Source organism: Podarcis filfolensis (genome assembly GCF_964270895.1).
Source record: "Podarcis filfolensis genome assembly, chromosome: 16".
In the NCBI taxonomy this organism is placed as follows: domain Eukaryota; kingdom Metazoa; phylum Chordata; class Lepidosauria; order Squamata; family Lacertidae; genus Podarcis; species Podarcis filfolensis.
In genome coordinates, this window is record NC_139620.1 from 23,873,135 (window position 1) to 23,900,639 (window position 27,505).

Genomic DNA, 27,505 nt, shown 5'->3' on the forward strand with positions numbered 1-27,505 from the left:
ACAGTTTGGAAAGCTCTGTGCTAGAGCAAGCAGTCTGTCTACTCAAGATGCTGATGCTGATAATAATTTATTTTATTTTATTATTTGTACCCCGCCCATCTGAATGGGTTTCTCCAGCCACTCTGGGCTGCTTCCAGCACATATAAAAACATAATAAAACATGAAATATTAAAAAAAAATACCTATACAGGGCTGCATTCAGATGTTTCCTAAATTTTACAAAATTACTTAACTCCTTAATATCTGATGGGAGGACATTCCACAGAGTGGGCTCCACTACTGAGAAGGCCCTCTGCCTGTAGCTTCACTTCTCGCAATGAGGGAACTGCCAGAAGGCCCTTGGAGCTGGACCTCAGTGTCCGGGCAGAACGATGGGGGTGGAGACACCCCTTCAGGTATACTGGGCTGAGGCTGTTTAGGGTTTTAAAGGTCAGCACCAGCACTTTGAATTGTTCTCGGAAACATACTGGGAGCCAATGTAGGTCTTTCAGGACCAGTGTTATGTGGTCTTGGTGGCCACTCCCAGTCACCAGTCTAGCTGCCGCATTCTGGATTAGCTGTAGTTCAAAGGTAGCCCCACGTAGAGAACATTGCAGTAAGCCAAGCGGGAGATAACCAGAGCATGCACCACTCTGGCAAAACAGTGCGCAGGCAAATTCTTTGGACTACAAGTCCCATCGGCCTCAGCCATGCATCAACCGGCCATGCTGGCCAGGGCTGATGGCAGCTGGTAATCCAAAACATTTGGAGGGCACCAGGTTGGTACTAATGGAAGACCCACATAGCAACCAGCCATGGAAAAAATGGGCCACACATATAGAAAGGAATTGAGGAAGCCAAGGATTAGATTGCATCACAGGTCAATCGCCCCGAGCATGGAACATGTGGTTTGAGTCTTCATCAGGGGTTGGCCTGTCTGCTGCATCAGGTACACCACCTTCTGATTGTCCTCTCTCAAATCACAGAGCACATGTCATCATCCTGTGAAACCCTTTGGAATCCTAGTGCATTTGTGTGATGAACAGGGAACAGCTCGGTCCCAGTGAAGCTGAATGTTGGAAGATGCAGGACAGATAAAAAAGAAAGTTGTATTTTAAGCAGCGCATAGTTGAAACTATGGAACTCCCTCCCACAGGAGGCAGGGCTGGCCCCCAACGTGGGTGCCTTTAAAAGAGGATTGGACAAATTCATGGAGGAGGAGGCTGTTGGTGGCTCCTAGCCTGTGCATTTTTTCTTAAAAAATGTTTAGGGGTACTCTCATTTTGACTCAAGAAAATCACCATTTTATAGTTAAAATCAGGAAAAATAAATACAGTAAATGGACAAAATTACAGAGAACATGCATTACCTCATATTACACAGCCGACAGCTCACTGTAACTTCCACATTGGCATGAGGTTGTGTGCACTAACATCTTCCCTATTCCTCTGCTTGCTGTTGGTGTCCGTCGCCAGATATCCTTTCAAAAACCATGAATTTTCATACACTGAAGGCTTAAACAAACTCAAGGGGGAGGGCCTACCAATTTTATAAACGTTAAGTTGGCTACAGTGTCTAAATGCATTCCACACTGCTTCACACATTAAACGCCCGCTTCTGTCCGAGACTCAGGAAACACCGTGACAGAAAATGAGGGGGTAGCAGCGGACTGACAATTCTCTGTGCTAGAGAAGAAACTAAAAACGTTAATTTTTTTAGTATCTTCTCCTGTTAGATTCACAAAATGTTTAGGGGTATGCGTACCCCTGCGTCCCGTCCCCCTTAAAAAAACCCACTGCTCCTAGCCATGATGGACGTCCTCTGCCCCCACAGATGGAGGCAGCGATGCTTCTGAATGCCAGTTGCTGGAGACCACAAGAAAGGAAAATGTACTCAGGTCCTGGCTTCCCACAGGCACCTGGTTGGCCACTGCGAGAACAGGACTTTTCTTACGTAAATTCCAAGACCGCTGTGTTAACCTCTTCCCTCTTCCTTTTCTTTACAGGCAAGGACTACAGAGGCTACAGCCCGCTGTGGTTTGAGCGGAAGGTCGACCCAGTCACCGGAGAGCTGATGTGCGTTTACAAAGGTGGATACTGGGAAGCGAAGGAGCAGCAGCAATGGAGTGCATGCCCCAATATATTCTGAGCGGCTTCTGAGCTGGACTGGCGTCTCCCGGGGCGGAAGGGGAGCCTCCCTCCTCATTCTGCCCACGGGAAAGAAGAGCTGGTAGCAGAAGCACTCCAGGCAACGTCCTGCTGGTCAACACACACTTCAAAGAAACACACAAGAGTTTAAATAAATGCAGATTTTTTAAAAAAAAGAAAAGAGAAAAACTGCAAGACGAAAACCAAACAGGGAATTCCAAACCTATTTTTATGCACTAATGAAATGGCATTTGGGGGTGTTATTTTTTTTCTTTTAAGTGACTTTTCAAAGCTACCAATTAGGATTGAGATGGATATTTTTTTCTTTTCTTTTCTTTTTAAGCCTGGCCTATTTATTGCTGCATCAGGAGATGCAGCCTCCTTACATATTTTGAGCTTCCGGTTCTCTTAACCGAAGCTCTGACATTTCCAAAGATGCACGTATTTGTGGGGGAATGATGTATGTTTGATTCTTTTTTCTTTCTTTCTCATTTATGCGCTGGGGACTTGAAATATCTTTTATATATAAAATAGTATACATATAATTCAGGTTCTTTTTCTAAAGATGCAGCAACTCCCTAACCCATGTCCCAGATGGGTCCTAAATTCTAGGGAGAAAGTGTGGTGTCCGGGGCGGTATGGGGGGGGGGGAGTTAAGAAGCCAATAGCTTTCCCCAACCCCATTTAGAGTTTTGCATCTTTGGAGAAGGATTGGAGGAGCGTTCTGACAACTGTGGTTTAAGTTCCCTCCCATGCTTTTTGGAGTACTTGGATCCAGTATCGGTCAACAGGCAATATTTTTGTTATTTCGTCTTTAAAAATCAAGTCTCTGGACGGTTTTGTGTTTTGCGGCGTGTATGGCCATTTAATTTTGGTTCTGTAATCACTCCCTTGGTAGAGAAGTCCCCCTTTTGCCAGCTGGTTGTTCTTTTCCGAAAGGACTTTCCCGGTGTGGCTAGGCTTGGGGAGAGCTGGAGATGAACCCTGGCATGCCTCGATGCCGTCTTGCTAGTTCCTACCCCCCTCACTTTGAGATTACGGCACAGGAGCTGGGTGCAAGCCCAGGCAGGGTGGAACTGAAGGCTCCCCCACAATCTATTTGGTTAGAAACAGCACCCTCCTTCTCCATCACACACCCACAAGGCTGCTCATTCACACAGCCAGCAGTCACAACAAACTGCCGAGCCCCTGGCGCCGTGGATTAATGTGATGCCGGTGGCGAGGCGCATCTGGGCAGCACTCTCTCCATGCGCAAACGTGAGACACCTCTGTGGGCCTCGCTGGCGCCATCTTTGTAGGAAGCACACATGGACACTCCCTCTCCTTGCTTGCTGTCCTCTTCATCAGAGGCCTGGTGACTGGAAGATGCAGAGAGCGGTGCTGGCAGAGATGCCGGGGGGCACTGCCCTCTGCTGCAGTCAAGGGGAAAGTGGGTTTTCCAAGGACAAACGCCTTCATCCCAGATGCCTCACAAGTAGCAAGTCAAAATGTGCTCTCTCTCTCTGTCTTTCTCAGAGCATCCCATTCTCTCTCCTGCCCCTGTTTGTCAATAAAGGCTAGCCACTGAGCTGCTGACAAACCCACGTTCTCTGAAATCTGTGCCGCAGAGGCATTGATACTGTTTTGCCAGCTGTTCTTAAATTGCCCGACTGACCACCTTTCTCCCCTGACCAGAACTTGCACAAGCAGGCTCTAGTTTCAGCCCTAGTTCTGGGTTTTTTGGGGGGGTGTTCCAGGGAAGTTCTGCCTGGCACCTGGATTTGCATGTCCCTCTTTCAAACCGGCTGGTTTGCCAATGCCGAAGGCCTGGCTGCCTGGTGTTTCCCTGTGAAAGAATGGTGCTTGGGACAAATGTCCCTTACGTCCAATGGGACGGGCGGCTCTTTTTGAGAACTGAACAGGGTCCATAAGGCCTTTTGCCTTTGGAAAATAACAGAGCCGCCCGGTCCTCTGGCTCACAAAATTACATCTTGACAGATCAAGGAACCAGCGGATTTCTTGTGGCCAGGCACATCTTTGCGGGGCGGCGGGGAGAAAACGAGCAATAACGAACTTCAGGGCTTCACTCTCTGCCCCCAGATTGCAAAGGGGAGGTCTTGAGTCAGGTTATCCCCAAGAGGGATTTCCAAAAACCCTTTCCCTCACAGCACCTGTAGGAACTGATATTTACTCTCTGCGTTCACAAGTATATATGTATATACATGCACACACACCTTTGCACAGTATATTTATATATTTATACAAATCTACATAACCTGTGCAAATACACACACACACATAAACACACACAAATATACACACCGTACAATGTAACTGTAGTGACTGAACATCAGTATGCCAACAGCTGATTTCAGTGTGCTCTTTAATCTTAATTATTTATTTGCTTCTAATTTATATATATTATATATATAAAAATATATATAAAATTATTTTTGTTTAAATTTATATGGTACATAAAGTAGGGGTGGGGATAATAATGAAGACGGGTGTGTGCCTCTGTCTGAATTTTCTTTTTATAGTGCAAATTACATGTACGGTAAATCTTGATTCCTCTTTTCAGGGTAGGTGTCCTCTGTCTCTCTTTCTTTCTTAACGAGAAAAATAAAAGTGTCGAGGTTAGAGGCACCGTACATGCTGAGCTCCTGTTCATTTCGACGGCTTGCGCAGGAGAGCGGTCTCCAGGATTGTGCCCCCAGACCATTGATTTATACACAGAGAGAGGAGACAAGGGTCTTGCCTTGCTAACATTTGCTCCAAAGCCGCAGACTGAATAGATTCAGCAGGCTGGGTGTGCGCCGGCTTCCTCTTGAGCAAGCCCATTTCTCTCAGCGGCTGTTTAAAAGGAGATGTTCCGGGTAGATAATGCTTCTAAGGGTCCCGATTGCTTGGCCTCCCCCAAACCTGTGCGCTTCCAGATGATTTGGACTACTGCTGGGGAAGGCTGATCCATATCCAGTGTGGGGAAGCTTTGGCCCTCCAGATGTTGCTGAAATGCAGTTCCCATCGTCCCCAGCCATGGGCCATGCTTGCTGGATCCGATGGGGTTTGTCTGGGAAGCCGAAGGTTCCCCCGCACCCAAATCTAGAAGAAGAAACCATCCCTTTCTAAAGAAAGCAACACATTTCCTGTTCCTGAAAATTCCCATCGAGCCAAAACAGTAGCTTCTGATGCAGTGTTCCTCCTGTGTTTTACTTGAAAAAAATTACTCAAGATACTACCACTTTTGGGGTGCTTCTTTTGGATTTGTTTCCCCTCACTCCTGTATCCTGGCGGGGGTTGGGGTTGGGGGTGGGAATGTAAATGTGTGCGCCTGAATTTTTATTTATTTTTTAAAAAGTCAAAACCTGCTGCAGCAGTGTTGCCAAAGCCCACCATGAACTGCTGTTTTGAATATATAAATACATATATATAGATAACGTTTCGATCGAGTCAGCAATTATGTCTTCGACAAGGGTAGTTTTTCTTAGGTAACAACAACAACAACATGCTGCAAAACTCGTGGGCAGAAGCGAAAGAAGTTTGATGCCGTTCTTGAAAATCTGATGTGTGTGTGTGTAGGACAGTTGTACTCCAAATGAATTGAGAGAGGGTTTTAATTTGGATAAAGGATTTATTTCAAACACACTTTTTGAAAATTGACTTTCCCCTGTTCATATATACAGCCTAGATTGGAGGCAGTTCTGTGAGCTGTGAGGCTGCAAACGGGTGTCGTTTTCCCAGAATCGAAAGGGGTAGCAACAGAGCCATTGTTGCACCAACGTGGGCACAGAAACCTTTTGTTGTTGTTGTTGCATCCATTACCTGTACAAGTATGGCATGGTTTGTTTTTAATGCTTGAAAAACCCACCAACCTATTGGGCCTGAAGTCACAGTGGGACAGGAAAGGATATCTCCAGGGATTACGTTTCTTCACCTCCTTTTACTTTCTGCAGCTGGAGACAGTTCTGCAATGTGGGGGTCTCGTTTTTTTTTTTCTTTCCAGACAGCTGATGCACCATCTTCAGAAATGGGAATGGCTTGCTGGAGAATTAAAACAGGTCCATTGCATTGTGAGCAGCTGCTCTCCAATAGTTGAGGACGATGGGTGTCTGGCTTTTTGCCAGGCTGACTCTTTCCCCTGCCACAAACTGTAGCATTTTCCCAGAACTTCCGAGCCAATGTGATCCAGTCTGCTGGACCGCCTCAGATGTGATTATTCCGCACGAGCTTTTCCTAACCTGGTTTCCTCCCAATGTTTTAGACTACCATCAGCCCCCAAGATCACTTTGCCGTGCTGGCTGGAGCTGATGGGAGTTGTAGTCTAAAACATCTGGAAAGCACCAGGTAAGAGAGGGGAGGTTGCTGGAGACACCTGGCTGCCCCTCTTCCTAAGATGCTCTTTTATCTAGAGCCAGAACAACCGAGCAAGCAGTGGTTTTCAACTCTTTGTACACTCTTTCTCAGTTCAGTTTTTAATGCTGTAAAAAAATAAAAGATACAGGGGTTTCTTGCTTTGCTTTTGTTTTCATTTTAAAGGCCTAATTCAGTTTCATTTTTTTAAAAAATAAAACGGACTGGTAATCACAGCTCTTTCTAATGCCTTATTGTCTGTGCTTACTTGACTGTGAGTCTAAGCAAAGCAGTTTGTCACTTTCCCTCTTATCTTCAACTCTGCGGTAACAAGGTCTCGTTGCCGCTTAAATAAATGAAACCTGACAAGTGCAGGCTAGGCTCATTAGGCACCGGCACCTGAATGTGCAGGGATTGGAGCAGGAACGGGACACCCCGTTCCCAAAGCAGAATATACTGCCCAACAGACCAAGCCAAAGAGCTGAGCATTTGGCCTGAACCCTGAGCAAATGGCGGTGGCTTGACTAGAGATGGCACAACTCCACAGTCTGCCTTTAAGAAATAAAACGGGGAGAACATGGGAAGAAATGTTACAATGCCATGCTCTGTAAAGGTAAAGGGACCCCTGACCATTAGGTCCAGTCATGGCCGACTCTGGGGTTGCAGCGCTCATCTTGCTGTATTGGCCGAGGGAGCCGGCGTACAGCTTCCGGGTCACGTGGCCAGCATGACATAGCCACTTCTGGCGAACCAGAGCAGCGCACAGAAACACCATTTAACTTCCTGCCGGAGTGGTACCTATTTATCTACTTGCACTTTGACGTGCTTTCGAACTGCTAGGTTCGAAGCAATGGGACCGAGCAACGGGAGCTCACCCCGTTGCGGGGATTCCAACCGCCAACCTTCTGATCTGCAAGCCCTAGCCTCTGTGGTTTAACCCACAGCACCACCCGCGTCCCTGCCATGCTCTGTAAGAGTGTTATATTGCAGGGGAAATATCAGACCGCTTGTCTGGGAGGTTTTTGGGCATCCATTCCTTTCCTTTGAACTCACTTCCTGGCATTACTGGAGAAGGTGCAGAAATGTCCTTTCTCCTCAGCAACCTGCCACCCACTCCTTTTGTCCTCAGAAGCTTTGAGGCCAGGCATGGCACCCAAATTTGGGGAGTTTAATCGCAGCAGGGGAGTCACTCGGCAAAGCAGCCCCTTTAACCAAGAGCCTCTTCCTGTCCTCTCCTGCGTGACAGCGACACTTAACAAGAGCACCGTCTTCCTGGTCTTTTCTACTTTTGTCTCACCAGAGGATTATAATGTCATTCTACCGTAAATGCTGTTTGAATGTAATACTTTCGAACAAATATTATTGTGAGCAATCCCTCTTTGCTGACATGGTAATAATAAAAAAAGTGGATTCAGGATTTTTAAAACTTAAACTGTGCTCAAACCCATCGCTTCTGCCCAAAGGTGGGGGATCATAGGGAAGTTGGGCTGTTTCTTGGTTTGGAAGCAGCACTGGGAACCTCTGGCCTTCCAGATGTTGCTGGATTGCAACTCCCCCATCACCCCTTAACCATTGGCTGTGCTGGTTGAGGCCAGTGGGGAGTCAAAAAGCATCTGGAGGACCACCAGTTCCTCATCCCTGGCTTGGAGGACCATTGCCTGATAGCTGAGAATCCACTGAAGTTGGAAGCGATGGGCAGCTTAAAGGTCACTCATTAGTGGTGAATGTGTAAACGGAAAAGTTGAGGGGCTCACAGTTCTCTGTTCTTCCACCTGCGAGGTCAGTTGGCTTTGGAAGGAAATACACACTGCGTGTGCTCAGAGACATGCTGCTTTGTGTTATAACTTCCCATTTTCCCATCTGGATTTGGCAAAAGCTTCTGGTAATGGGGGGGGGGGCGGCTACCTAGTGCCTGAGGACCTTGATTAGCTGGAAATATGGGTAGGAAAGGCCGCTGAAGACATCCCCCCCCCCCAATTTTCTTTGAAGCCACAAGAAGCACCATGAAGCCCAGCCTAATCACAATGACAGGCAATGAACTGTTTCTTAAGGAAATTTCACTGCATCCCTGCAATTGCCTGAGTGGCCACTCATTGGATTCCAAGGGGACCTTGTTTCCTCCTCCATTAGCAGCTGAAGCTAGGTGGCGCCACTCCATGTACCAGCTCCTCCAGCATGTGATGGGCATCACAGTTGCTAGAGCCGTCTCTACAACCTAGTGCGCTCCAGTTGGTTTTTAACTGTGACATGCTAGTTGGATGTACAGTGGTACATCGGGTTAATTCGTTCCAGAGGTCCGTACTTAACCTGCAACTGTTCTTAACCTGAAGCACCACTTTCGCTAATGGGGCCTCCTGCTTCCACCTCGCTGCCAGAGCATGATTTCTGTTCTCATCCTGAAGCAAAGTTCTTAACCCGAGGTACTATTTCTGGGTTAGCGGAGTCTATAACCTGAAGTGAATGTAACCTGAAGCGTATGTAACCCGAGGTACCACTGTAGTCTAAAACAGCTGGAAGGCACCAGGTTGGAGAAACTGCTGTGTCAGGGGAAGGCAGTTTCTCTTGGGCTCCGTTCATCGCTACCAGTTTTGAAAAAGGATGTAGAGGGGCTTTTGACCTCAGGAACAGAAGGACCATTTTAGTGGGATGCTTTTAAAACTCTGTTGTTTTCTTTTTATCCTGCCCTCCATCATGGAACTGAAGGTGGTGCATATTTATTTATAAAATACATTTATTCTGCAACTGCGTTAAAAATACCAAAGTACAACAAATACACACACAACATCACATAAAAAGTGTGATTGCAGATCATCAACCAGCTGTTATAGATGTTTTTCTTAATTTTTAAAATAAGCCTGGCAGCATTAAAAAAAAACATGTTTGAAGGCTATTCAGAAGGTGCACCTCCTGAATCTCTTGGAAGAGCATTCCAAAGGCCTGGGGCCAATGACACTAAAGGCTTGGTTTTGTGTCACTGTCAAATGAATCTCACCAATTTGGGGGATTACAAGTGAAGCTTTACCTGGGACCTTTTCCTTTTGCAGGGGCCTTGATCTTCTATGAAGGCCTGTGCAAGACTCAAATGAAATAAACACTGTCTGTGCAGCACAACCACCATTCATTTCAAGGCTTACGGAGGAAGACCTCACTCATGCCCTCTCTTTTCAGGCCCCTGCAGTTGGCGGCGGTCATGTAACAGGAAGGAGCAAAGTACTTGGGGGCAGGTGTGCGTGTGCAGAACTCCAGGTCTCCACCTACACAGAAATCCCTTTCTACATTGCATTACAGTGGTACCTCGGGTTACATACGCTTCAGGTTACATACGCTTCAGGTTACAGACTTCGCTAACCCAGAAATAGTACCTAGGGTTAAGAACTTTGCTTCAGGATAAGAACAGAAATCATGCAGCGGCGGCGCAGCGGCAGCAGCAGGAGGCCCCATTAGCTAAAGTGGTGCTTCAGGTTAAGAACAGTTTCAGGTTAAGAACGGACCTCCGGAACGAATTAAGTACTTAACCCGAGGTACCACTGAATAGCTGTAAAAAGGGTCAGATGGGAGGTGCGCTTGCAAAATGGTTGTGGTCCCAGGAGAAAGCTGGGTGGAGGTATAAGACCAACAGTGCCCCCTTGTGGCGCATTTCTCCCTTCATTTACAGAGTATAGTTGACGCTTGGATCTGCAGACTACAGCCTTATAGGCGTAGCCAGGATTTTTGTTGGGAAGCCAAATATTTCTTTTAGGAGCTTTTTTTAAAGAGATCCCGCCCCCTCAAGTAGTCCTTGCGCTTTTTTGTGTGTGGGGGGGCAGTCACGGGTTAAAATACCCCCAAAAGACGACATTACGGGAAGCAAGCCTCCTAGGGCGCGAGGGAGGGCAGGCATCTAGGGGGAAGTAATTGAGTACTTTCAATACTTTTTGCGGATCTGCCCCCCTCCCTTGGCTACGCCCATGCTTATAGCCTTGCTTTCCCTTAATACTAAAGACTCGGGGGTTGCCGAGGAGAAGCGCTTTGCACGTGCACAAAGGCACCCTTTACCATTAACACCTGCTCCCTCCCCCCGCCCCCCGCCCCAATGGTGGGTCTCTGCAGCGCGACAGAGACGCACCCCTTCCCGCCGCCTCTTGCAACTTTCCGCCGAGCCGCGTTGTTTGGCAACGGGCACGACTCTCCACCAATAGGAGCGCTCCGGCCGCCCAGCGTTCCCTGGTTGCCTGGCAACCCTGGCCCGGGGACGTTCCACGGTTGCAGAGGCGGCCCCACGCTGGGGCGCAGCGGAGGGATGCGCGGCGCGGCTTCGGGGCCACGGGTGAATCCCGATCGCCCGGCTGGGGACTGATGCGGAGCCCCGAGCTGCCGTGAGTGACCCTCGGACGGAGCCCGGAGCTCCCACCCGCCCCACACTTCCTCCTAAGGAGGAGCCCCGCAGGCAGAAACTTTAACTCCACTCCATCGCGCAGGAGGAAACTCCCGCGCCATCGCCCCCATAAAGTTGAAAACTCTAGTTCGTTTGGGAGCCCGGTTTATACTTTTGCACAGAAGCCATTTGACGGGGCTTTGCGATAAGAACATCGGAAGAGCTCTGCCAGCAACATCATTTCCTAGGATTCTTTAGCAGGCTGCTTAAAGCTGCACGATATGGGGCCTTGTTTTAAACACCCGACTTTACTGATAATTTTAATGTCTTATTTCATGTAGAGGTATCAATGATTAAGCAGTACATAAATGCTGGTCAATAAAATAAAAATAAGCAAACCTGTCCCCCAGCGCCTGGACGTTGGGTTTCTTGTAGGGCCAAGGGAGCCTCAGTGCTCCTGTGGGCCCAGATTCTTTGCCTTTTGTCCCCTTCCCAGGAGTGATAAAAATGGCTTCCATTCCCGAGAGACCAGGACCTTGGGCAAAGGATCATTGTGATTACCTGCTAGATTCTATTGATGCTCAACTCAGCCAGCTCCAGGTAAGTAGGTAGGGAAGGGATGGGCTTTTCTGGAGTTGTTTGTTGGGCAACGCTGGGTTTATACAGGCCCGACTGAAAGACACCCTGGACCACAAAGGGAGACTTTTCCAGGGTGAGACCTATTATCCATGGCAGTCCCGGTGCTGTCCTGCTGACCCGTGCACTTAGCTCAGCGGGTAGAGCATCCACTTTGCTTGCAGAAGGGCCCAGCTTCAATCCCTGGCTTCTCCAAGTAGGACTGGGAATGTCCCTTTGCCTGAAATCCTGGAGAGCTGCTGCCAGTCAGTGCAGACAACACTCAACAAGATGGGCCGGTGGTCTCACACAGCATAAAGCATCTTCTTGCATCGCTCCCTATCCAAGACCAACAAAGTAAATGTGTTTTTTCATCTCCACCCCTATGTTCAGGAACCCAGCGGAATAATCAAGGGCAGCAGTGACAGTGGGAAGGCTTCTCTCAAGAAAACTGCGGGCACTAATGCCACAGCAGGTAAGACCTACCCTCTCCGCAGGCTGACCTTTAACCATGTCCCAAGCCTCTTTTCCTCAGTCTTCCCTTCTGCAAACTGGGCACAATTTACTTATTGGTCTGCATGTCTTAGATGTAAGACTTAAGCCAGGGAGAGACCTGGTCATAAATCCCCATTCAGTGATGAAAGCCAGCTTCCTTTCAGTTTAGTCTACCTCGCAGGGTTGGTTTGAGGATAAAATAGGAAAACCTTATGATTCACCAACTTCAGCTCTTGGAAGGAAGGGTGTGGGGTGGGAGGACAGTGTATACGTAAGTAGTCTGGCCTGTGTCGGACATTCAAATTTGGAAAATAATCCATTGGAACGCTAAAATAATCTACATTGGAGAGAGCAGAAAAACCCCATCACGTTGAATTTTTCTGCTGCCAGGATCGGTGTTAATACTTCGTTAATACTTGGATCGGTGCCTTCTTCTGCCTCCCTGCTGCAAAGAGTTTCTGCATCAAACAGAATTGCCTTTCCTGACGAAGATAATCATACCCTTTGAATGAAGCCTTGAGCATCAATAAATGGATGTTTCATTTGTGGTCCTGAATCTGTGGGGTTTTGGTCAATGGCTGTGCTCTGCTCCTTTGCCTGCTGGGCAAATCTGAACCCTGGTTAGATCGCCAAGTAAATGAGCTCCATCCATCCTGTGGCCCTGGCAAGATTTTCTGCCAGATTGGAAACTTGCCTCCTTGCTAGCGCAGGTGCGCCATCGTTGGGAGAGATTTCGCAGGTATGAATTCTGATCCAGGAGGAAGCTCACTGCTCTCTTCGTTTGCTTTCTCCTCCGTGCAGATCTGGACGGATGCTCTGGGGTCAGGGACAGAGAGGCCTCTCCGGGGGAAGACCCGTCCTCTTGGGAAGAGGATTATGCCTGGTGGCCGGTGCGTTTCCTCGACTTGGGGGCCGCCCTAGGAGACAGGAGCAGATCGGACTCGGTTTGCACGGAAGACTTTGCGGCCAAGTTTAACGAGGTCCTGGTGGATCCCCTGCCCGGCTCTGAAGAGGAGAGCAGTGCCTTGGCTCTTGACTCGGGGCCTCTAAAACACGCTACTCGCGATCCGGTTAATACTTCTTCGCCTTTCGCGGACTATGAAGCGGCCTCGGATTGTCTCTCGGTAGATTCAGCAAGAAAGCAAGGAATCGCCCAGTTGCCTAAGGGAGGGTCTGAGGAGGAATGGGACCAGGAGAAGGAGTTGGCTGGCAGTTCGAGAGATGCTCCACCGTTGTGTATTCCACGCAGAATTAAGAGCGCAGAGTCTCTAGGAGAGCAGATCTCATGGCTTAGTCAGAAGTGGTCCACGGATGAGACATGGAAGAGGTTTCTTCAGCTCAGGGGCCTGAGCTCTGGGGAGGGGTCTCTGGGCTCGGAGATCTCTCTGCGAAGCATCTTCCTGGGGCCACAGCAGGAGCAAAGAGGTTCAGAGGACTCTTTTGAGTGGGTTCAGGAAGCTCACGAAAATACAGAGAGCCCGTTGCTCCTTGAAGATTTAAGGCCTTCCCAGGTGCTCCCAGCATCTAACGTAAAAACTGTTTTGGATGGTGGGTCCCCATCTGTGGGGACAGCAGGATGCGGCCACCCCGTGGAGCGGTCCAGCTGCCCAAGGGGTTCGTTGGATGTGGCCTGCCCGTGCACCATCAGAGCATCTTTGGTACCCTCTAATGAAGAGGATGGAGGTGGATCAAAAACCCCTTTGTGTCTTTATTCACAGGGAGCCTGGGACTCTGGTAAAACACAGAGGCTGGCTCTGTCAAGGATCGGCATGGACAGTGGTGCCACTCGGGCTACTGTGTATTCCCATAAGGCTCCAGGCTCAACCAATGATGGCTGTATGGGATGCAGGAAGGAATGGATCATGGATGCCCATTGCACAGATGGGAACAATGAGGCTCTGGAATCAAAGGAGTGTGAGTTGGAGCAGGATCGTTCCCTTGCATCATTTAGGTTAGGGTTGGGGAGCCTGTGTCCCTCCAGATATAGTAGGACTCCAAATCCCATCAGACCCAACAGCTACAGTGGTCAGGAATAATGGGAGTTGTAGTCCAACAACACCTGGCTGGCCAGGTGTTCCTCAGCCCTGATTTGTGTGTGTGTTTTAAGGGTTCTGCCGTCTTTATGCGTCCAACTCTTTGGATCAGGTCACTCTGCCTTTTAACTAAGGGGGAAAACTGAGGCTGAAAGTGTTGGGTGACATGACCAGCACCACAGAATGTCTGTTGCAGACGAGGGACTTGAACTCGGGTCCGGCTGCGATAAGAGCCAACATTTTCATGCTCTTTGTGTGCCCAAGATTTATGGTTCCAATGATGATTTGATAAGCCAGCTGCTGTTTTACAGTAAATCCACATTAGGGATTTATGTCTGTGCTCTGGTGGAACGCTCTGTCTCATGAGACCAGGCCCCTGCAGGATCTGATTTGTTTCCGCAGGGCCTGTAAGACAGTGTTGTTCTGCCTGGCCTTTGGCTTGGAATTAACTTGATCTCCTCTCCCTCTTTCTTTTTTCCTTTTTCCTTCTGTTATGGAACTCCTGCTTGGGGACTTCCCTGGCCTTTTTCTGGCCCACGTAGGACCAGTCTGGATAGTTAGCCTTGGTGAAGACTTGATGTTTTCATCCCCAAAAAAGTTTTTGAGTTTCTGCTGAAATGAGGCTGCATTTTAATGTTGTATTTTAATCTTGTTTTTAAGTTGTATTTCAATCAATTGTTTTATATCTGGTGTTAGCCGCCCTGAGCCTGGTCTTGGCTGGGGAGGGCGGGGTATAAATAAAATTTATTATTATTATTACTCTGCTGATGCAATATTCCAGAACGGGTTTGGGGTTTTTTGCAGGAGAGAGAAGGTGTGAGGATGCATGCCTAAACTTCAGTTTGAGAGTGGATTGGCAAAGTGACATTGTCATCTGGCTCCACTGGTAGTGGTTTGAGCAAAAGAATCTGCTGTATTGATCTTGAAGAGGAAACGTTGGAGTAAATACAGTACACCTTCTGTTGTGATGTTTATATTCCACCATTCCTGCAAGCGGCTCTCAAGCTGGCGTAGATGGCTCAATCCCCTCCATTTTATCCTCACAACAACCCTGTAGAGTAGGCTGAGGCACAGTGACTGGCCCAAAGTCACCCAGTGGGTTTCGTGGGTATTTGAAGATTATTGAACATGGGTCTCCCAGGGCCTCATCCGACACCCTAGCCCAAGAGTGCAGGCTCCACAGCCTTCCACATCTGGCTGGACTGCATTTGCCATCCCTCTGACCATTATCCATACCGGCTAGAGCTGATGGGAGCTGGGAGTTCAGCAACAGCCAGAAGCCCCCAGGGCGCTCACTCATGCTCTGACCACTGCACTGTACTACTCTGGGTGAATTAATCCTCTGAAAAGAGAGAGAGAGCCTCTCTTAGGACTCTCATGGCCAGGCCACTTTGAAACTTCTCTGACGTTTTTCCTTTTGGTCCTCTCTTTAGGTGGCAGTTTGGGCTCTCAGCACCATGATCTGCAGTCTGAGCTGAACCAGGGCTGGATGGAGTCCTTTCAGGGCAAACCTGTGGCAGGTGAGGTTACCCGGAGCCAGGAAGGGCTATGTCAGTATTTGCATTAGCGGAAAATGCTGGATTTGGGGCTGGGGAATACAGGGTGGCGCTTTTGCTCTCCCTGTTGTGTCTGAAAACCTGGGACCAAGTGCTTTTCTTGTCTTCTAAATAGCCGCCGGCCTCAGTGTCAAGAAGAGCCTCTTGCCGCCGCAGCGGGATTTGCTGAGGTAAATATTGATGAGCCTTGGACTGTTGAGATAATGATGGCCAAATATGTCCATTTTTGGGTCTTTCTCAGTTTCTCGTTTTTCCTGCCTCAAGTTCAGTTCTTCCCATTTCCACATCTTGTGAACCTGAACTTTCACTTTGTTAAATTGTTTCTTCTGGAGAACAAGGCACTAGCCCTCATGGTGGCGAAAGCTTACGGGCGATGCCTGCTGGAATCACGAAAGGTGGGGAGGTGACTGGATAAGTTGCTGGCAGCCGGGGACAGGAGGACTTCAGTATCCCTGCTCCTCCCGTGAGCTAGCGAAACCTTAATAAAGTATGCAAATGTGTGCACAATTTGCATGATTCACGCAGGTCACAGAACCCACCTTTTTTCAATGCAGAAATTTAAACTGTGCGTAAATAAAGCACAGAGCAAACAAGTCCTGCCTATATAACCTTTCAGGCAATAGGAAATAATTTATTAAGCATCCTTGCAGTGCATGCTGGCCAGGAATGTATGTCCATCTTAGCTGCTGGGCCCAAATCCTCCCACCTGGGGTTCTGAGCTCTGCATAAATCACACAACAAATGCTGTGGCCCTTAATTCTGCTGTCCCTCTCTGGTGTGCTTTCTGGGGCAAGGCAGCAAGGTGATCACAGTGCTCCTTGCTCTTGTGGTGTAGTGGTTAAGAGCGGTGGACTCGTAATCTGGTGAACCGGGTTCGCGTCTCCGCTCTTCCACATGCAGCTGCTGGGTGACCTTGGGCCAGTCACACTTCTTTGAAGTCTCTCAGCCCCACTCACCTCACAGAGTGTTTGTTGTGGGGGACGAAGGGAAAGGAGAATGTTAGCCGCTTTGAGGCTCCTTCGGGTAGTGATAAAGCGGGATATCAAATCCAAACTACTACTCTTCTTCTTCTTCTTCTTCTTCTTCTTCTTCTTCTTCTTCTTCTTCTTCTTCTCTTGTGGCCTTTCAGGTCCCCCGGTTGCAGTGATGGAGGCAGCAAAGAGGAAGACGAGGAGTTTGCCAGGTTATGCAGGGCCAGCGAGTCGTGGAGGGGGGATGCGAGCAGAGGATCAGAACCCAGTGGGAAGAGAGCTGAGCTGGGAGGCTACAGAAACCTCGAGGTAACTCCTGGTGGATGGAGAACATCACAAAAGTCAGAGGTGGAAGGGGCTCTCTATTGAGGTATGTGCAGCTGGGAAGGGAGAGGTGTGGCAGAAAATTTGGTTTTGCTGGACAGATTGGAACAATAAATGTTTATTTTTTCTTTCTTTCCCTGCCAGCAAATGGTTAATGAACGGCAGCCTCTGATTGGCCGTGGTTCCAGGAGGGAGAGTTTAAAAGGAGAGGATTTGAGGAGAGACAGTTAAGGGGTTAGGAGTTAAGGGATTAAGAGGGATGGAAATGAGGGAGGCAGGTTAGGAGACAGGTTGAGGTATAAAGAGTGAATGGGAGAAAGAGTTGGTTCTGGAAAAACAACTTCCACTCTGAGCATATTGAGAAGGACAGAGTGTGGTGTCCTGTAGAAGGAATAGACTGGAATTTTACTGGGAGCCAGAGGTTGAGCCAGGAAAAGTAGGAGCTGGAAAGGAACAAGTAGGGACTCAAATCTAGTCTGGAGGGGAGAAATTCTTCTAAGGAAAAGAAGAAACTCCCAAACCCAGTGAAGGGAGGGGGTGTGGAGAGCCCTTTGGTCTATTACTTAAAGTACCTCAGGAGCAGGATTGTTAAACGGGGTGGATAACTGAAAGAACGTATCACCGTATAAAGGAACCAAACCTATAACGCAAAAACAACTGAGGACGAATTAACGTGAAATCACACTGTATTCCTGAAGTAACCTAAGTTTAATCCATTTAGTGTTGCATACTATCTTGCCTCAAATAAATCTTTATTATTTAAAGAAAACCTGTCTGAGACTCCAACTTACTAGTTATCCCTCCACAAAGGTCCCCCGCAGGATACTCTGGGCTAGAATTCTAAGAGGGAAGGAAAAGAAACCTTCGGGTCGATGAGCAGAAAAATTTGAAAGAAATCCCAATGAAATTGTAAAAGAAAAGAGTAAATTATAAATATTTGACAGGTGCACTGAGATATAAAATCCCTTATTGCTGAGAATATCCTGAAGGAGTATCTTTTACAAATAAAGGAAGAAAACAAAGGTGTCAGGATCCCAATGAAGCAGGCAAATTCTGGAGAAAATATGGAAAAGAATTAGCAGGAGACAGGGTGCTTGGTTTAGAAGAAGAAGAATCAACAGAGGTTGAGACGAGAGACAAATAAACGAAGATCAAGATGGCGTTGAAAATCTTAACTTGGAATGTAAATGGACTTAATAATAAAACCCAAAGGAACAAGACTGAACATGTGGTTAAAAAAGTTAAATTTGGAAGTGATTCGCTTCCAAGAAATACACGTTGCGAAGAAACACAGAAGGGTTTTGATTAATAAAAGATTGAGAAAGGACTTTGAGACCTGTGATGTAACAAAGAAGAGAGGAGTGGTAATGTATATAAAACCTAAACTGGATCCACAGCAGCTATTTAAATATGAGCAAGGAAGAATAACTCAGATAACATCACAAGGGAAAAAAATATTGCTTATAGGTGTGATGAAAAAAAATCAGTTTAAGGAACCGCACAAAGAGGAGGAAGGAAGTCGAGTTTTGAAATGTTAAAATGACTGGAGCGCGCTGAGTTGGGTACGACTGCAAAGTACGGACGAAAGTGTGATCAAAAGAAACCCAACATTTAGGGCGGGACTTATGGGTTTGTTTGCTTTTTGTAGGACAGGCAAACGGGCTTAAAAATAATGATAAAAGCCTTTGTTCGACAGGAGTTGGAATTGGAAGAAGAAAAATTGTCGCAGAAAAGGGCCCAGATCCACAAAGCTGACGTGTCCCTGCAGAGTGTCCTCCAGCAGAAAAAGGTACAGAGCCAAAACTCTAGTGGGAGGGAGTCCCACAGGCAAAGGACGTGGTCTAGCCACTGTACAGCCTGCTCTAAACTACCCATGGCCCGGAGGGGGACGGCAGAGGAGCAGAACCCACGACTTTCCTCCTTTTTCTAGCATGTCGCTCTGGAGCTGGAGACTTTTCGGGAGGCCCTGGAAAAGAGCCAGAGGGAGGCGAGGAGGCTGCAGCTGATCATGGAAGAGAAGCGGAGCCAAGTGGATGAGGCCAGGTGTGTGGGGCAGGGGTGGCTAGGGCAGGGCCGTAGATAATGGAGGTCGGGTCTAGCTAGGGTCTCAGACCCGGGTGGGGAACCATTGACTCCCCAAAACACCTCAGTGATCACGCAGAGGTGTAAGGAGTCAGCATCAGCAAGGGACCACGAGGGTCATCCAGCCTCTGCAATGCAGGAATCTTCTTGTTGTTTCAGTTGTTATGATTATCCTTGCCATTACAGTGGTACCTTGGTTTTCAAATGTAATCTGTTCCGGAAGTCTGTTCCAAAACCAAAGCGTTCCAAAACCAAGGCGCCCTTTCCCATAGAAAGTAGTGCAAAACAGATTAATCTGTTCCAGACTTCTAAAAACAATCGCTAAAACAGCAATTTAACATGAATTTTACTATCTAACGAGACCATTGATCCATAAAATGAAAGCAATAATCAATGTACTGTACTATAAAATAAATAACACAGTATCGTAGATGATTAAAATTAAAATTAAAAAAAAATATCACCTGCACTAATGATAGTCATGGGGGGCTTTTATCCATTTCCACAGTCAATCAGTCAATCAATCAATCAGTAGCTGAACTAGAATCCACATAGTCACAAAAACAAATTAACTGAAAAAGCCTCAAAACGAAAAACGAAAAACAAGTAGCAAAAACAAAAGCACCAAATATAAACTCCAGTTATCACCTCAGAACACTGCAATTGGAAACGGAAGACGTGAACTACTGTGCGGGGGGGAGGGGACACAAATTAGAAGCGCAACAGGAAACAGGGGGACTCATAACGGAGCTCGTTTGGCTTCTGAAAAAGAATTCGAAAACCGGAACACCTCCTTCCTGTTTTGCAGCATTTGGGTTCCAAGTTGTTTGTGAACTAAGCTGTTCGAAAACCCAGGTACCACTGTATTGATTTCCTATGTAGCGATTTCACAATAAAAGCCCTATACGAGACAGTTGCATCTGTTAAAATGCAGTGGCACAGATATCAAAATAAGAAATCTACTTCAGAATGCCGAGCCCAGCGCCCTTTCCTCCTCTGCTGCTGACCTGAGGCCACAAGGTCCTTCTCCCTCCCCGTCTCTCCTTCCCATTTCCGTCGCCTGACCTGCTGTTCTCTGTGACTCAGGGCTGATCTGTTACTCTTGGAGTACAAGCGGGAAGCCTGCCTGAGCGACCTGCTGGCGCTGGAGCAGGAGCTGAGCCTGTTGAGGAGCCAGAGGAGCCAGCATGGGGCTGCCCAGGCAGACGTGAGTAGCAAGGGTTTCAAAGCCTTCGGTGGGATCTCTTTCATCAGCATCAACCAAAGACACAACCCAAGTATTTGGACTGCCCTTCACAGGAATCTCTTTAATAATAACTGCCCTTCACAGGAATCTCTTTAATAATAATAATAATAATAATAATAATTATTATTATTATTATTATTATTATTATTATTATTATTATTATTATTATTTATACCCCGCCCTCCCCAGCCAAGACCGGGCTCAGGGCGGCTAACACCCGGTATAAAAACAATTGATTAAAATACAACTTAAAAACAAGATTAAAGTACAACATTAAAATGCAGCCTCATTTCAGTAGAAACTCAAATCAAAAACTGTTGGGGGATGAAAACGTCAAGTCTTCACCAAGGCCAACTATCCAGACTGGTCCTACATGGGCCAGAAAAAAGCCAGGGAAGTCCCCAAATAGGAGTTCCATCACAGAAGAAGAGTGAGGGTTAAGAAGCTTTCTTCCAGCTTGAGGGCCGTGCTTCTTCAAGGGCAACTTTCTGGAGGGGGCCTGATGCCACTGGGGCGGGGCCAAAGGCAAAACTGGGCGGAGCCATGGCTGTGCCCCTACCTGTTCTGCAGTGTGCGGCAGTCCAGCCATGCAGATGTTTCTGCGCAATGCAAGCAAACGAGAGCATCGTTGGTACACTTGCCCGTTTGCTGTAATGCTCTTTCAGCAGGGAGTGTTTTCCATCTTCTTCCTCTTTGGCGATCACTCGTAGACGAGTAAGATTGTCTTCCATAAACACAGTGAGTCCGTAAGTGACTGTGGATGCCCATTCTGGATCCACACGTCCTTCCACAGGGGAGACATAGGTTTACGGGCAGGAGTTGATCACAAGCGTGCCAAGCATGCCTTTCTCTTAGCGGGTTTCTCCCTTGCGTCCTGAGTTCGAGTGTCTTCAAAGCCCATGACACCTTTCATAAGGGCTGTTCTCCAACTGGAGCGCTCGCAGGCCACTGTTTCCCAGTTGTTGGTGTTTCTACTACATGTTTTAAGATTTGCCTTGAGAGTGTCTTTGAACCTCTTTTGTTGACCACCAGCATTACGCTTACCATTTTCTGAGTAGTGTAGTTGGTTCAGAAGACGATAATCAGGCATCCGCACAACATGAACAGTCCAACGAAGTTGAGGTTGAAGAATCATTGCTTCGACACCCGGTGTGTGTTCCATAAACCCAGTTTCACCAGTGAGAAAGCCACCTCCTGCATTGCCACAAGCTGACAACCGCCAGGCTGTGGGAAGCCTGGCCAGTTTGTGGATCTGAATGCCCTTAGCAGGCAACGGGCCTCTTGAACACCTGCTGTCTCCTCCAACAGGTGTCTCGGTTAGCCGCTGAGAGGGAAGAGCTGAAGTTCCAGGTGAGCCAACTGGAAGGCAAGTTGTCTTCCTTGAAGCATCAGCTGAAGTCCTCCAGAGTAGAGCTGGCCTCTGTGAAGGAAACCTCAGGGGACGGAGCAGGACCACTGCAGGAGGTAGGAATGCTAGGCAGGCTCTGGGCTCATGCCATTGGACCTTGGCACTAAAAAGGATAAACCAAGAACTCAGGCCACAAGTTTCAATATAAGGAATAATTCCTATGTGTATCGTACTTACACGTTGTGTTTAAATCTACTATCAGCTTCAAACTGTTATTCTTAGCAGAATATATACGTTTTTCTGTTCAACTCTTGAGTAGGAATTATTCCTTATATTGAAACTTGTGGCCTGAGTTCTTGGTTTATCCTTTTTAGTGTATTTCCAACAAGAACTCCAATTTCTTTATTGGACCTTGGCAGCCATCTTTGAGGCCCAGTCACCAGGGTTGCTAAGCTACGGTTGCCATACATCTGGAATTTCCCAGGCATATTCAGAATACTCAGTCGGAAGCAGTATTTCCAGGCGGAAATCGCAAAAATGTCCGGGGAAATCTAGACGTATGGCAACCTATGTCAGACATGTCGTTTTGGGTGATTTTCCTTAAAAATAGCCCAAAACGAAATGGTCGCAAGAGGAGCGGGAAACCTGATTTTTAAAAAAAGAACTTGTATTAAATTTAAGTAATTTGGTTTGATTTGTAATAATTTGGAAGACTAATAAAAATAAATCGAAGAAAAAATACCTCAAAAACTTTGAGCTATTTTTGGCAAAGTTGTTGAGCTTTTCTTTGGGGGGGCGGGACTATTTTGAGCTATTTTAAAGGAAATTTGCCAAAAAAATCAACACTTCTGACATCGGGGTTTTCCCGGGGATTTTTTTTTGCGGTTTTCAGACGCTATTTCCAACGGACAAATCCTGGATATATCTGGGAAATTCCAGGCGTACGGCAGCCCTATGGTTGGCTGTGCATCTGGGGAAGGGTGGCAGCTGCGTAAATTTTCCCCAGGTCTTACCTGCCATGTGTCAATCTTCCCAGGGGTCTTCTGCACCAGCTTTGTGGCCTGCTCACACCAAGAGAGGCCACTGTTGTGTGACTTCCTCCAAGCACAGGTTGCTCCAGGGGCCAGTGAGGCCGGCGTGCGGCGGGTGCAGGGGCTGGAGCGGAGGATCTCGGCTCTGCAGGCAAGCCTTGGGGAGAAGGAGCAGGAGCTCTCGAGGCTGTGCCAGACCGTCTCTGCCTTGGAGGCTGAAAAGGCGTCTTGGAGCGTCACTGCGGAGAGCCTGGCAGAAGAGCGCAAGAAGCAGCTGGACTTGTTGCGGCAACAGAAGGTGGCTTTTTGTTGTGGGACAGGATTTGCAACTCTGTGCGTGGCGACTTTGTTGCCCGGTCTAACTGTGGAACTCCCTGCTTCAGGGGTGGGGGTGGCCCCAACTGGGGTGGCTTTAAAAAAAGGATCGGACTAATTTAAGGAGAAGAGGTCAATTGATGTCTACTAGCCACAATGGCTGTGCTCTGACCCCATGGCCAGAGGCAGCAATGCTTCTGAATGCCATTGGCTGGAAGCTGCAGGAGGGAAGAGGGTTCTTGCACTCAGGTCCTGCTTGTGGGTTTCCCAGAAGAGGCATCTGATTGGCCACTGTGAGAAGAGGATGCTGGACTACATGGGCTATTGGTCTGATGCAGAAGCCAGGCTCCTTTTTGGTTCTTATGTACAGTGGTACCTTGGTTCTCAAACTCAATCCGTTCCGGAAGTCCGCTCCAAAACCAAAGCGTTCCAAAACCAAGGCGCGCTTTGCCATAGAAAGTACAGTGGTACCTTGGGTAAAAACGCTTCAGGTTACAGACTCCGCTAACCCAGAAATATTGCTTCAGGTTAAGAACTTTGCTTCAGGATGAGAACAGAAATTGTGATCTGGTGGCACAGCAGCAGCAGGAGGCCCCATTAGCTAAAGTGGTGCTTCAGGTTAAGAACAGTTTCAGGTTAAGTACCGACCTCCAGAATGAATTAAGTACTTAACCTGAGGTACCACTGTAATGCAAAACAGATTAATCCGAACCTGATCCAAAACACCCACCCACCCCACTCACATATGAAAACAAAGACCACCACAGCCAACCACAAATGAACAACCACACCCTAGGCCAACCCCAACCTCTCTCACCACCAAAGGAACACAAGTGAACAGCAGAGAACCTGCACAAGCAACGCTGACACCAAACCCCACATATATTAAGTAAAATAGAAACATCGGCACCCGACCCCACCCCCACCCCATCTCCCCCCCCACTCCACCTCTTTCTCCCTTTTCTTCCTAATGTCTCAACAAATGAAACTGATTTGTAAAAATGTTACATGGTAAAAATACAAGAGAGAGACATTACACATACTTCTGCAAATCAAGAAAATCTTTAATAAAAATACATTAAAAAACAAACAAAAAGATTAATCCGTTCCAGACTTTTAAAAACAACCCCTGAAACAGCAATTTAACATGAATTTCACTATCTAACTAGACCATTGGTCTATAAAGTGAAAGCAATAATCGACGTACTGTGCTATAAAATAAATAAGACGGTATTGTAGATGATAAAAATAAAAATTATTATTTTCTTACTTGCACTGATGATAGTTGTTGTTTGGATGGGGGGCTTTTATCCATTTCCGCAGTCACACAATCAATCAATCAATCAATCAATCAGTAGCTGAGCTGGGTTCCACACAGTCACAAAAATAAATGAACTGAAAAAGCCTCAAAAACAAAAACACAAAATAAATAGCAAAACCAAAGCACCAAACTTAATCCATTCCGGAAGTCAGTTTGACTTCTGAAATGTTCAAAAACCAAGGCATGGCTTCTGATTGGCGCAGGCACCCCAGAAACAATAGCCGACAGCCTCATCGGACATTCGGCTTCCAAAAAATGTTCGAAAATCGCAACACTTCCTTCCGGGTTTTCGGCGTTTGAGACCCAAGGCGTTTGAGAACCAAGGTACCACTGTAGATGCAAAAGGGTGGTACCGCCACATGTGCGTTAGGGAACTCCTCACTAGACAGCTGTGAAGGCATCTTTTCTGTCCACCTGCAGGAGGAAGAACTTACTCAGCTGCAGGAAGAGCTGGAGGGCAAAAAGCAGCAGGCCCTGCGAGAGGTAGGCATGGCAGCTCCCCTTGGCTCCTTCCCCGCGAGAATTTCTCTTTCTCAAGCCCCACTGCAAGGAGGAAACAGACTGCCTTAGCTGTAATTGGGGTTTGGTGTGGTTCATGGCTGTTCTGCAACCACATAACCCAAATCCTGCCTTTGGATTAAGCCATTTTAATTGCTATTTTATTTAAGACAGGTTGTAAATAGAACTTGGTTTATTAAAAAAAACAAAAAAACCATTAAAATTCTCCATAAATGACAAAGTTAAAAACAGACATTTAAGCATTTCAAAATATAATTAATACCAGCAGCTGCCTGTTTGTATCGTGCAACATCTTTGGTATCGCCAGGAGGTGATTGGGGGCGGTTCATTGTAGGCTGAGAGTCGTGGCCAGAGTTTTTCTCTATAGTCCTTAGAGCTAGGAAGTTGCTTTTGCTTCTTATTTTCTGCAAAAAATAAAGTTGGCTCCCCCCCCACAGTGCCAAATGCTGCATACAGCATGAATTTGCTGGCCCCACTACAGCCTTTGCTAACCATCTTTTTGTGGGTGCTGCTGGGGGGAAGAGCAGTGCATCTGCTTGGCTTGCAGAATAATAATAATAATAATAATAATAATAATAATAATAATAATAATAATAAATTTTTATTTATATCCCGCCCTCCCCAGCCGAAGCCGGGCTCAGGGCGGTTAACAACAATAAAATAATACAACATTCTAAAATCATTTCATTATAAAATTAATTGAAATCAAATTGATGGCAACCATTGGGCTAGATTTCTGTGAAGATTGCCAAAGGAGGGAGTCAGGCTGTGCCCTGGCCAAAGGCCTGGTGGAACAGCTCCGTCTTGCAGGCCCTGCAGAAAGATGTCACGTCCTGCAGGCCCCTAGTCTCTTGTGACAGAGTGTTCCACCAGATTGGAGCCACAGCCAAAAAAGCCCTGTCTCTGGTTGAGACCAGCCTAACCTCTCTGTGGCCTGGGACCTCCAAGATGTTTTTGCTTGAAGACCGTAAGGTCCTCTGTGGGACATACCAGGAGAGGCGGTCCCGTAGGTACGAGGGTCCTAGGCCGTATAGGGCTTTAAAGGTTAAAACCAGAAGGTTCCAGGATCCATTCCTGGCAGTTTCCCCTGTCCAAAACCCTGGAGAGCTGCTGCTAGTCAGTGTAGACAGCACTGGACTAGACAGGCTGATGGTCTGACTCAGTGAAAGGCAGCTTCTGATTTTAACCATCCCTTTAATTCAGAACTGTGAGGACTGGGAACTTATTTTATTTTGAAGGAAGGGCTGTAGCCCAGTGACGGAGTACCTGCTTTGCATGCAGAAGGTCCCGGGTTCAATATCCAGCATATTCAAGGAAGATTGGGAAAGACTCTCTGTCTGAAAATCTAGAGAGCTGCTGGCAGCCAGTGTAGGCACTACTGAGTTAATTGGATTAATGGTTTGACTCAGTATAAACCCCCATCGTTAAGCCCGGACACTGAGGTCCAGCTCCGAGGGCCTTCTGGCGGTTCCCTCACTGTGAGAAGTTACAGGAAACCAGGCAGAGGGCCTTCTCAGTAGTGGCACCCTCCCATCAGATGTCAAGGAGATAAACACCTACCTGACTTTTAGAAGACGTCTGAAAGCAACCCCGTTTAGGGAAGTTTTAAATGTTTGATGTTGTATTTTATTTTAATTTGTTGGAAGCCACCCAGAGTGGTATATTTTTATTATTATTTCTCGTTGTTGTTGTTGTTGTTTTGGATCTGATTTCTTTCCGCAGGGCCTGTAAGACAGCGTTGTTCCGCCTGGCCTTTGGCTTGGAATTAACTTGATCCCCTCCCCCTTTTTCTTTTTTCCTTTCTCCTTCTGTGATGGAACTTCTATTTGGGGACTTCCCTGGCTTTTTTCTGGCCCACGTAGGGCCAGTCTGGATAGTTGGCCTTGGTGAAGACTTGACATTTTCATCCCAAAAAAAGTTTTTGATTTGAGTTTCCACTGAAATGAGGCTGCATTTTAATGTTGTATTTTAATCTTGTTTTTAAAGTTGTATTTCAATCAATTGTTTTTATCTGTGGTGTTAGCCGCCCTGAGCCCGGTCTTGGCAGGGTATAAATATTATTATTATTATTATTATTATTATTATTATTATTATTATTATTATTATTATTATTATTTATTTGCAGTTGCTCTTTGAGTGACCAAAAGCAGGGTGACATGTGGCATGTTCTGACTGATTTTCCCCTTTCTCTCTCTCTCAGCTTGCAGAGAGCCTGAAGCAGGCAAAAGCCAGAGCCCTCCAGGAGCAAGCGGCCAAATTTCAGAAAGAAGCAGAAGACCTTCGCAAGACCATAAAGGTGGCTATTACCCACGATGCCTTGAGGCATGGACTGCTACTGGGCTGCTCTTGCACTAGCAATAACATTTGTATCCCAACCTTTTTTCCTCAAGGGGTTAATTTGGAAGCTTGGTGGGGTGTCTTCCCCTTTAACCCCACAACAAGCTTATGACTGTGCCAGCGGTAATGAGCTAGATGGATTCATAGGTTCTTAAGGCAGGGGTGGAGAACTGCAGGCCCAGAGACCCAATGTGGCCCCTTACACCTATCCATCTGGCCCTCGGGTCAAGCCATCTGGCCTCGCCCACTTTTGCTCTGGCCCCGTCCCCCCCTCACATGCAGCACCCAGAAGATTGCTCACATGGCAATGCGTCTCTCAGGCTGGCAATGACTTCTTGACCCTGTCCTAAGTTTAACCGCCGTTCTGGTTTAATTCTGTGGGCTTTTCCCGCTCTGAGACCCCACAGCTAATTCTCCCCTGGCCTCCTCGCTGGCCCAGGTAGGACTAATTCAGCCAGCTAGCCCTGGTGATTATCTAATGCTTATTGGATGGATTTCCCCTA

At 47.2% G+C, this 27,505-nt stretch overlaps 2 protein-coding genes across 10 annotated transcripts in view; both read left to right on the forward strand.

Annotated features, from left to right (window-relative positions):
• The window catches only part of OSBP2 (oxysterol binding protein 2), a gene marked incomplete at its 5' end in the record, with an annotated part of 151,444 nt that extends 144,753 nt beyond the window's left edge, over positions 1-6,691 (forward strand). For all 9 annotated transcript variants that reach the window (XM_083589990.1, XM_083589992.1, XM_083589993.1 and 6 more), the window contains one exon: positions 1,985-6,691. In XM_083589990.1, coding sequence (XP_083446116.1) covers positions 1,985-2,127 — 143 coding nt within the window. In that variant the 3' untranslated portion in view covers positions 2,128-6,691. The remainder of the gene's footprint in view (positions 1-1,984) is intronic.
• Positions 6,692-7,601: 910 nt separating this feature from the next.
• The window catches only part of LOC310750936 (uncharacterized protein), a gene marked incomplete at its 5' end in the record, with an annotated part of 28,571 nt that continues 8,667 nt past the window's right edge, over positions 7,602-27,505 (forward strand). The window contains 15 exons of the mRNA XM_083589332.1: positions 7,602-7,777; positions 10,634-10,761; positions 11,306-11,409; positions 11,818-11,899; positions 12,721-13,833; positions 15,386-15,472; positions 15,624-15,678; positions 16,638-16,788; positions 18,500-18,592; positions 18,734-18,846; positions 19,972-20,092; positions 21,440-21,595; positions 22,590-22,808; positions 24,567-24,629; positions 26,866-26,961. Of these exons, the coding sequence (XP_083445458.1) occupies positions 7,602-7,777; positions 10,634-10,761; positions 11,306-11,409; positions 11,818-11,899; positions 12,721-13,833; positions 15,386-15,472; positions 15,624-15,678; positions 16,638-16,788; positions 18,500-18,592; positions 18,734-18,846; positions 19,972-20,092; positions 21,440-21,595; positions 22,590-22,808; positions 24,567-24,629; positions 26,866-26,961 (2,757 nt within the window). The remainder of the gene's footprint in view (positions 7,778-10,633; positions 10,762-11,305; positions 11,410-11,817; positions 11,900-12,720; positions 13,834-15,385; positions 15,473-15,623; positions 15,679-16,637; positions 16,789-18,499; positions 18,593-18,733; positions 18,847-19,971; positions 20,093-21,439; positions 21,596-22,589; positions 22,809-24,566; positions 24,630-26,865; positions 26,962-27,505) is intronic.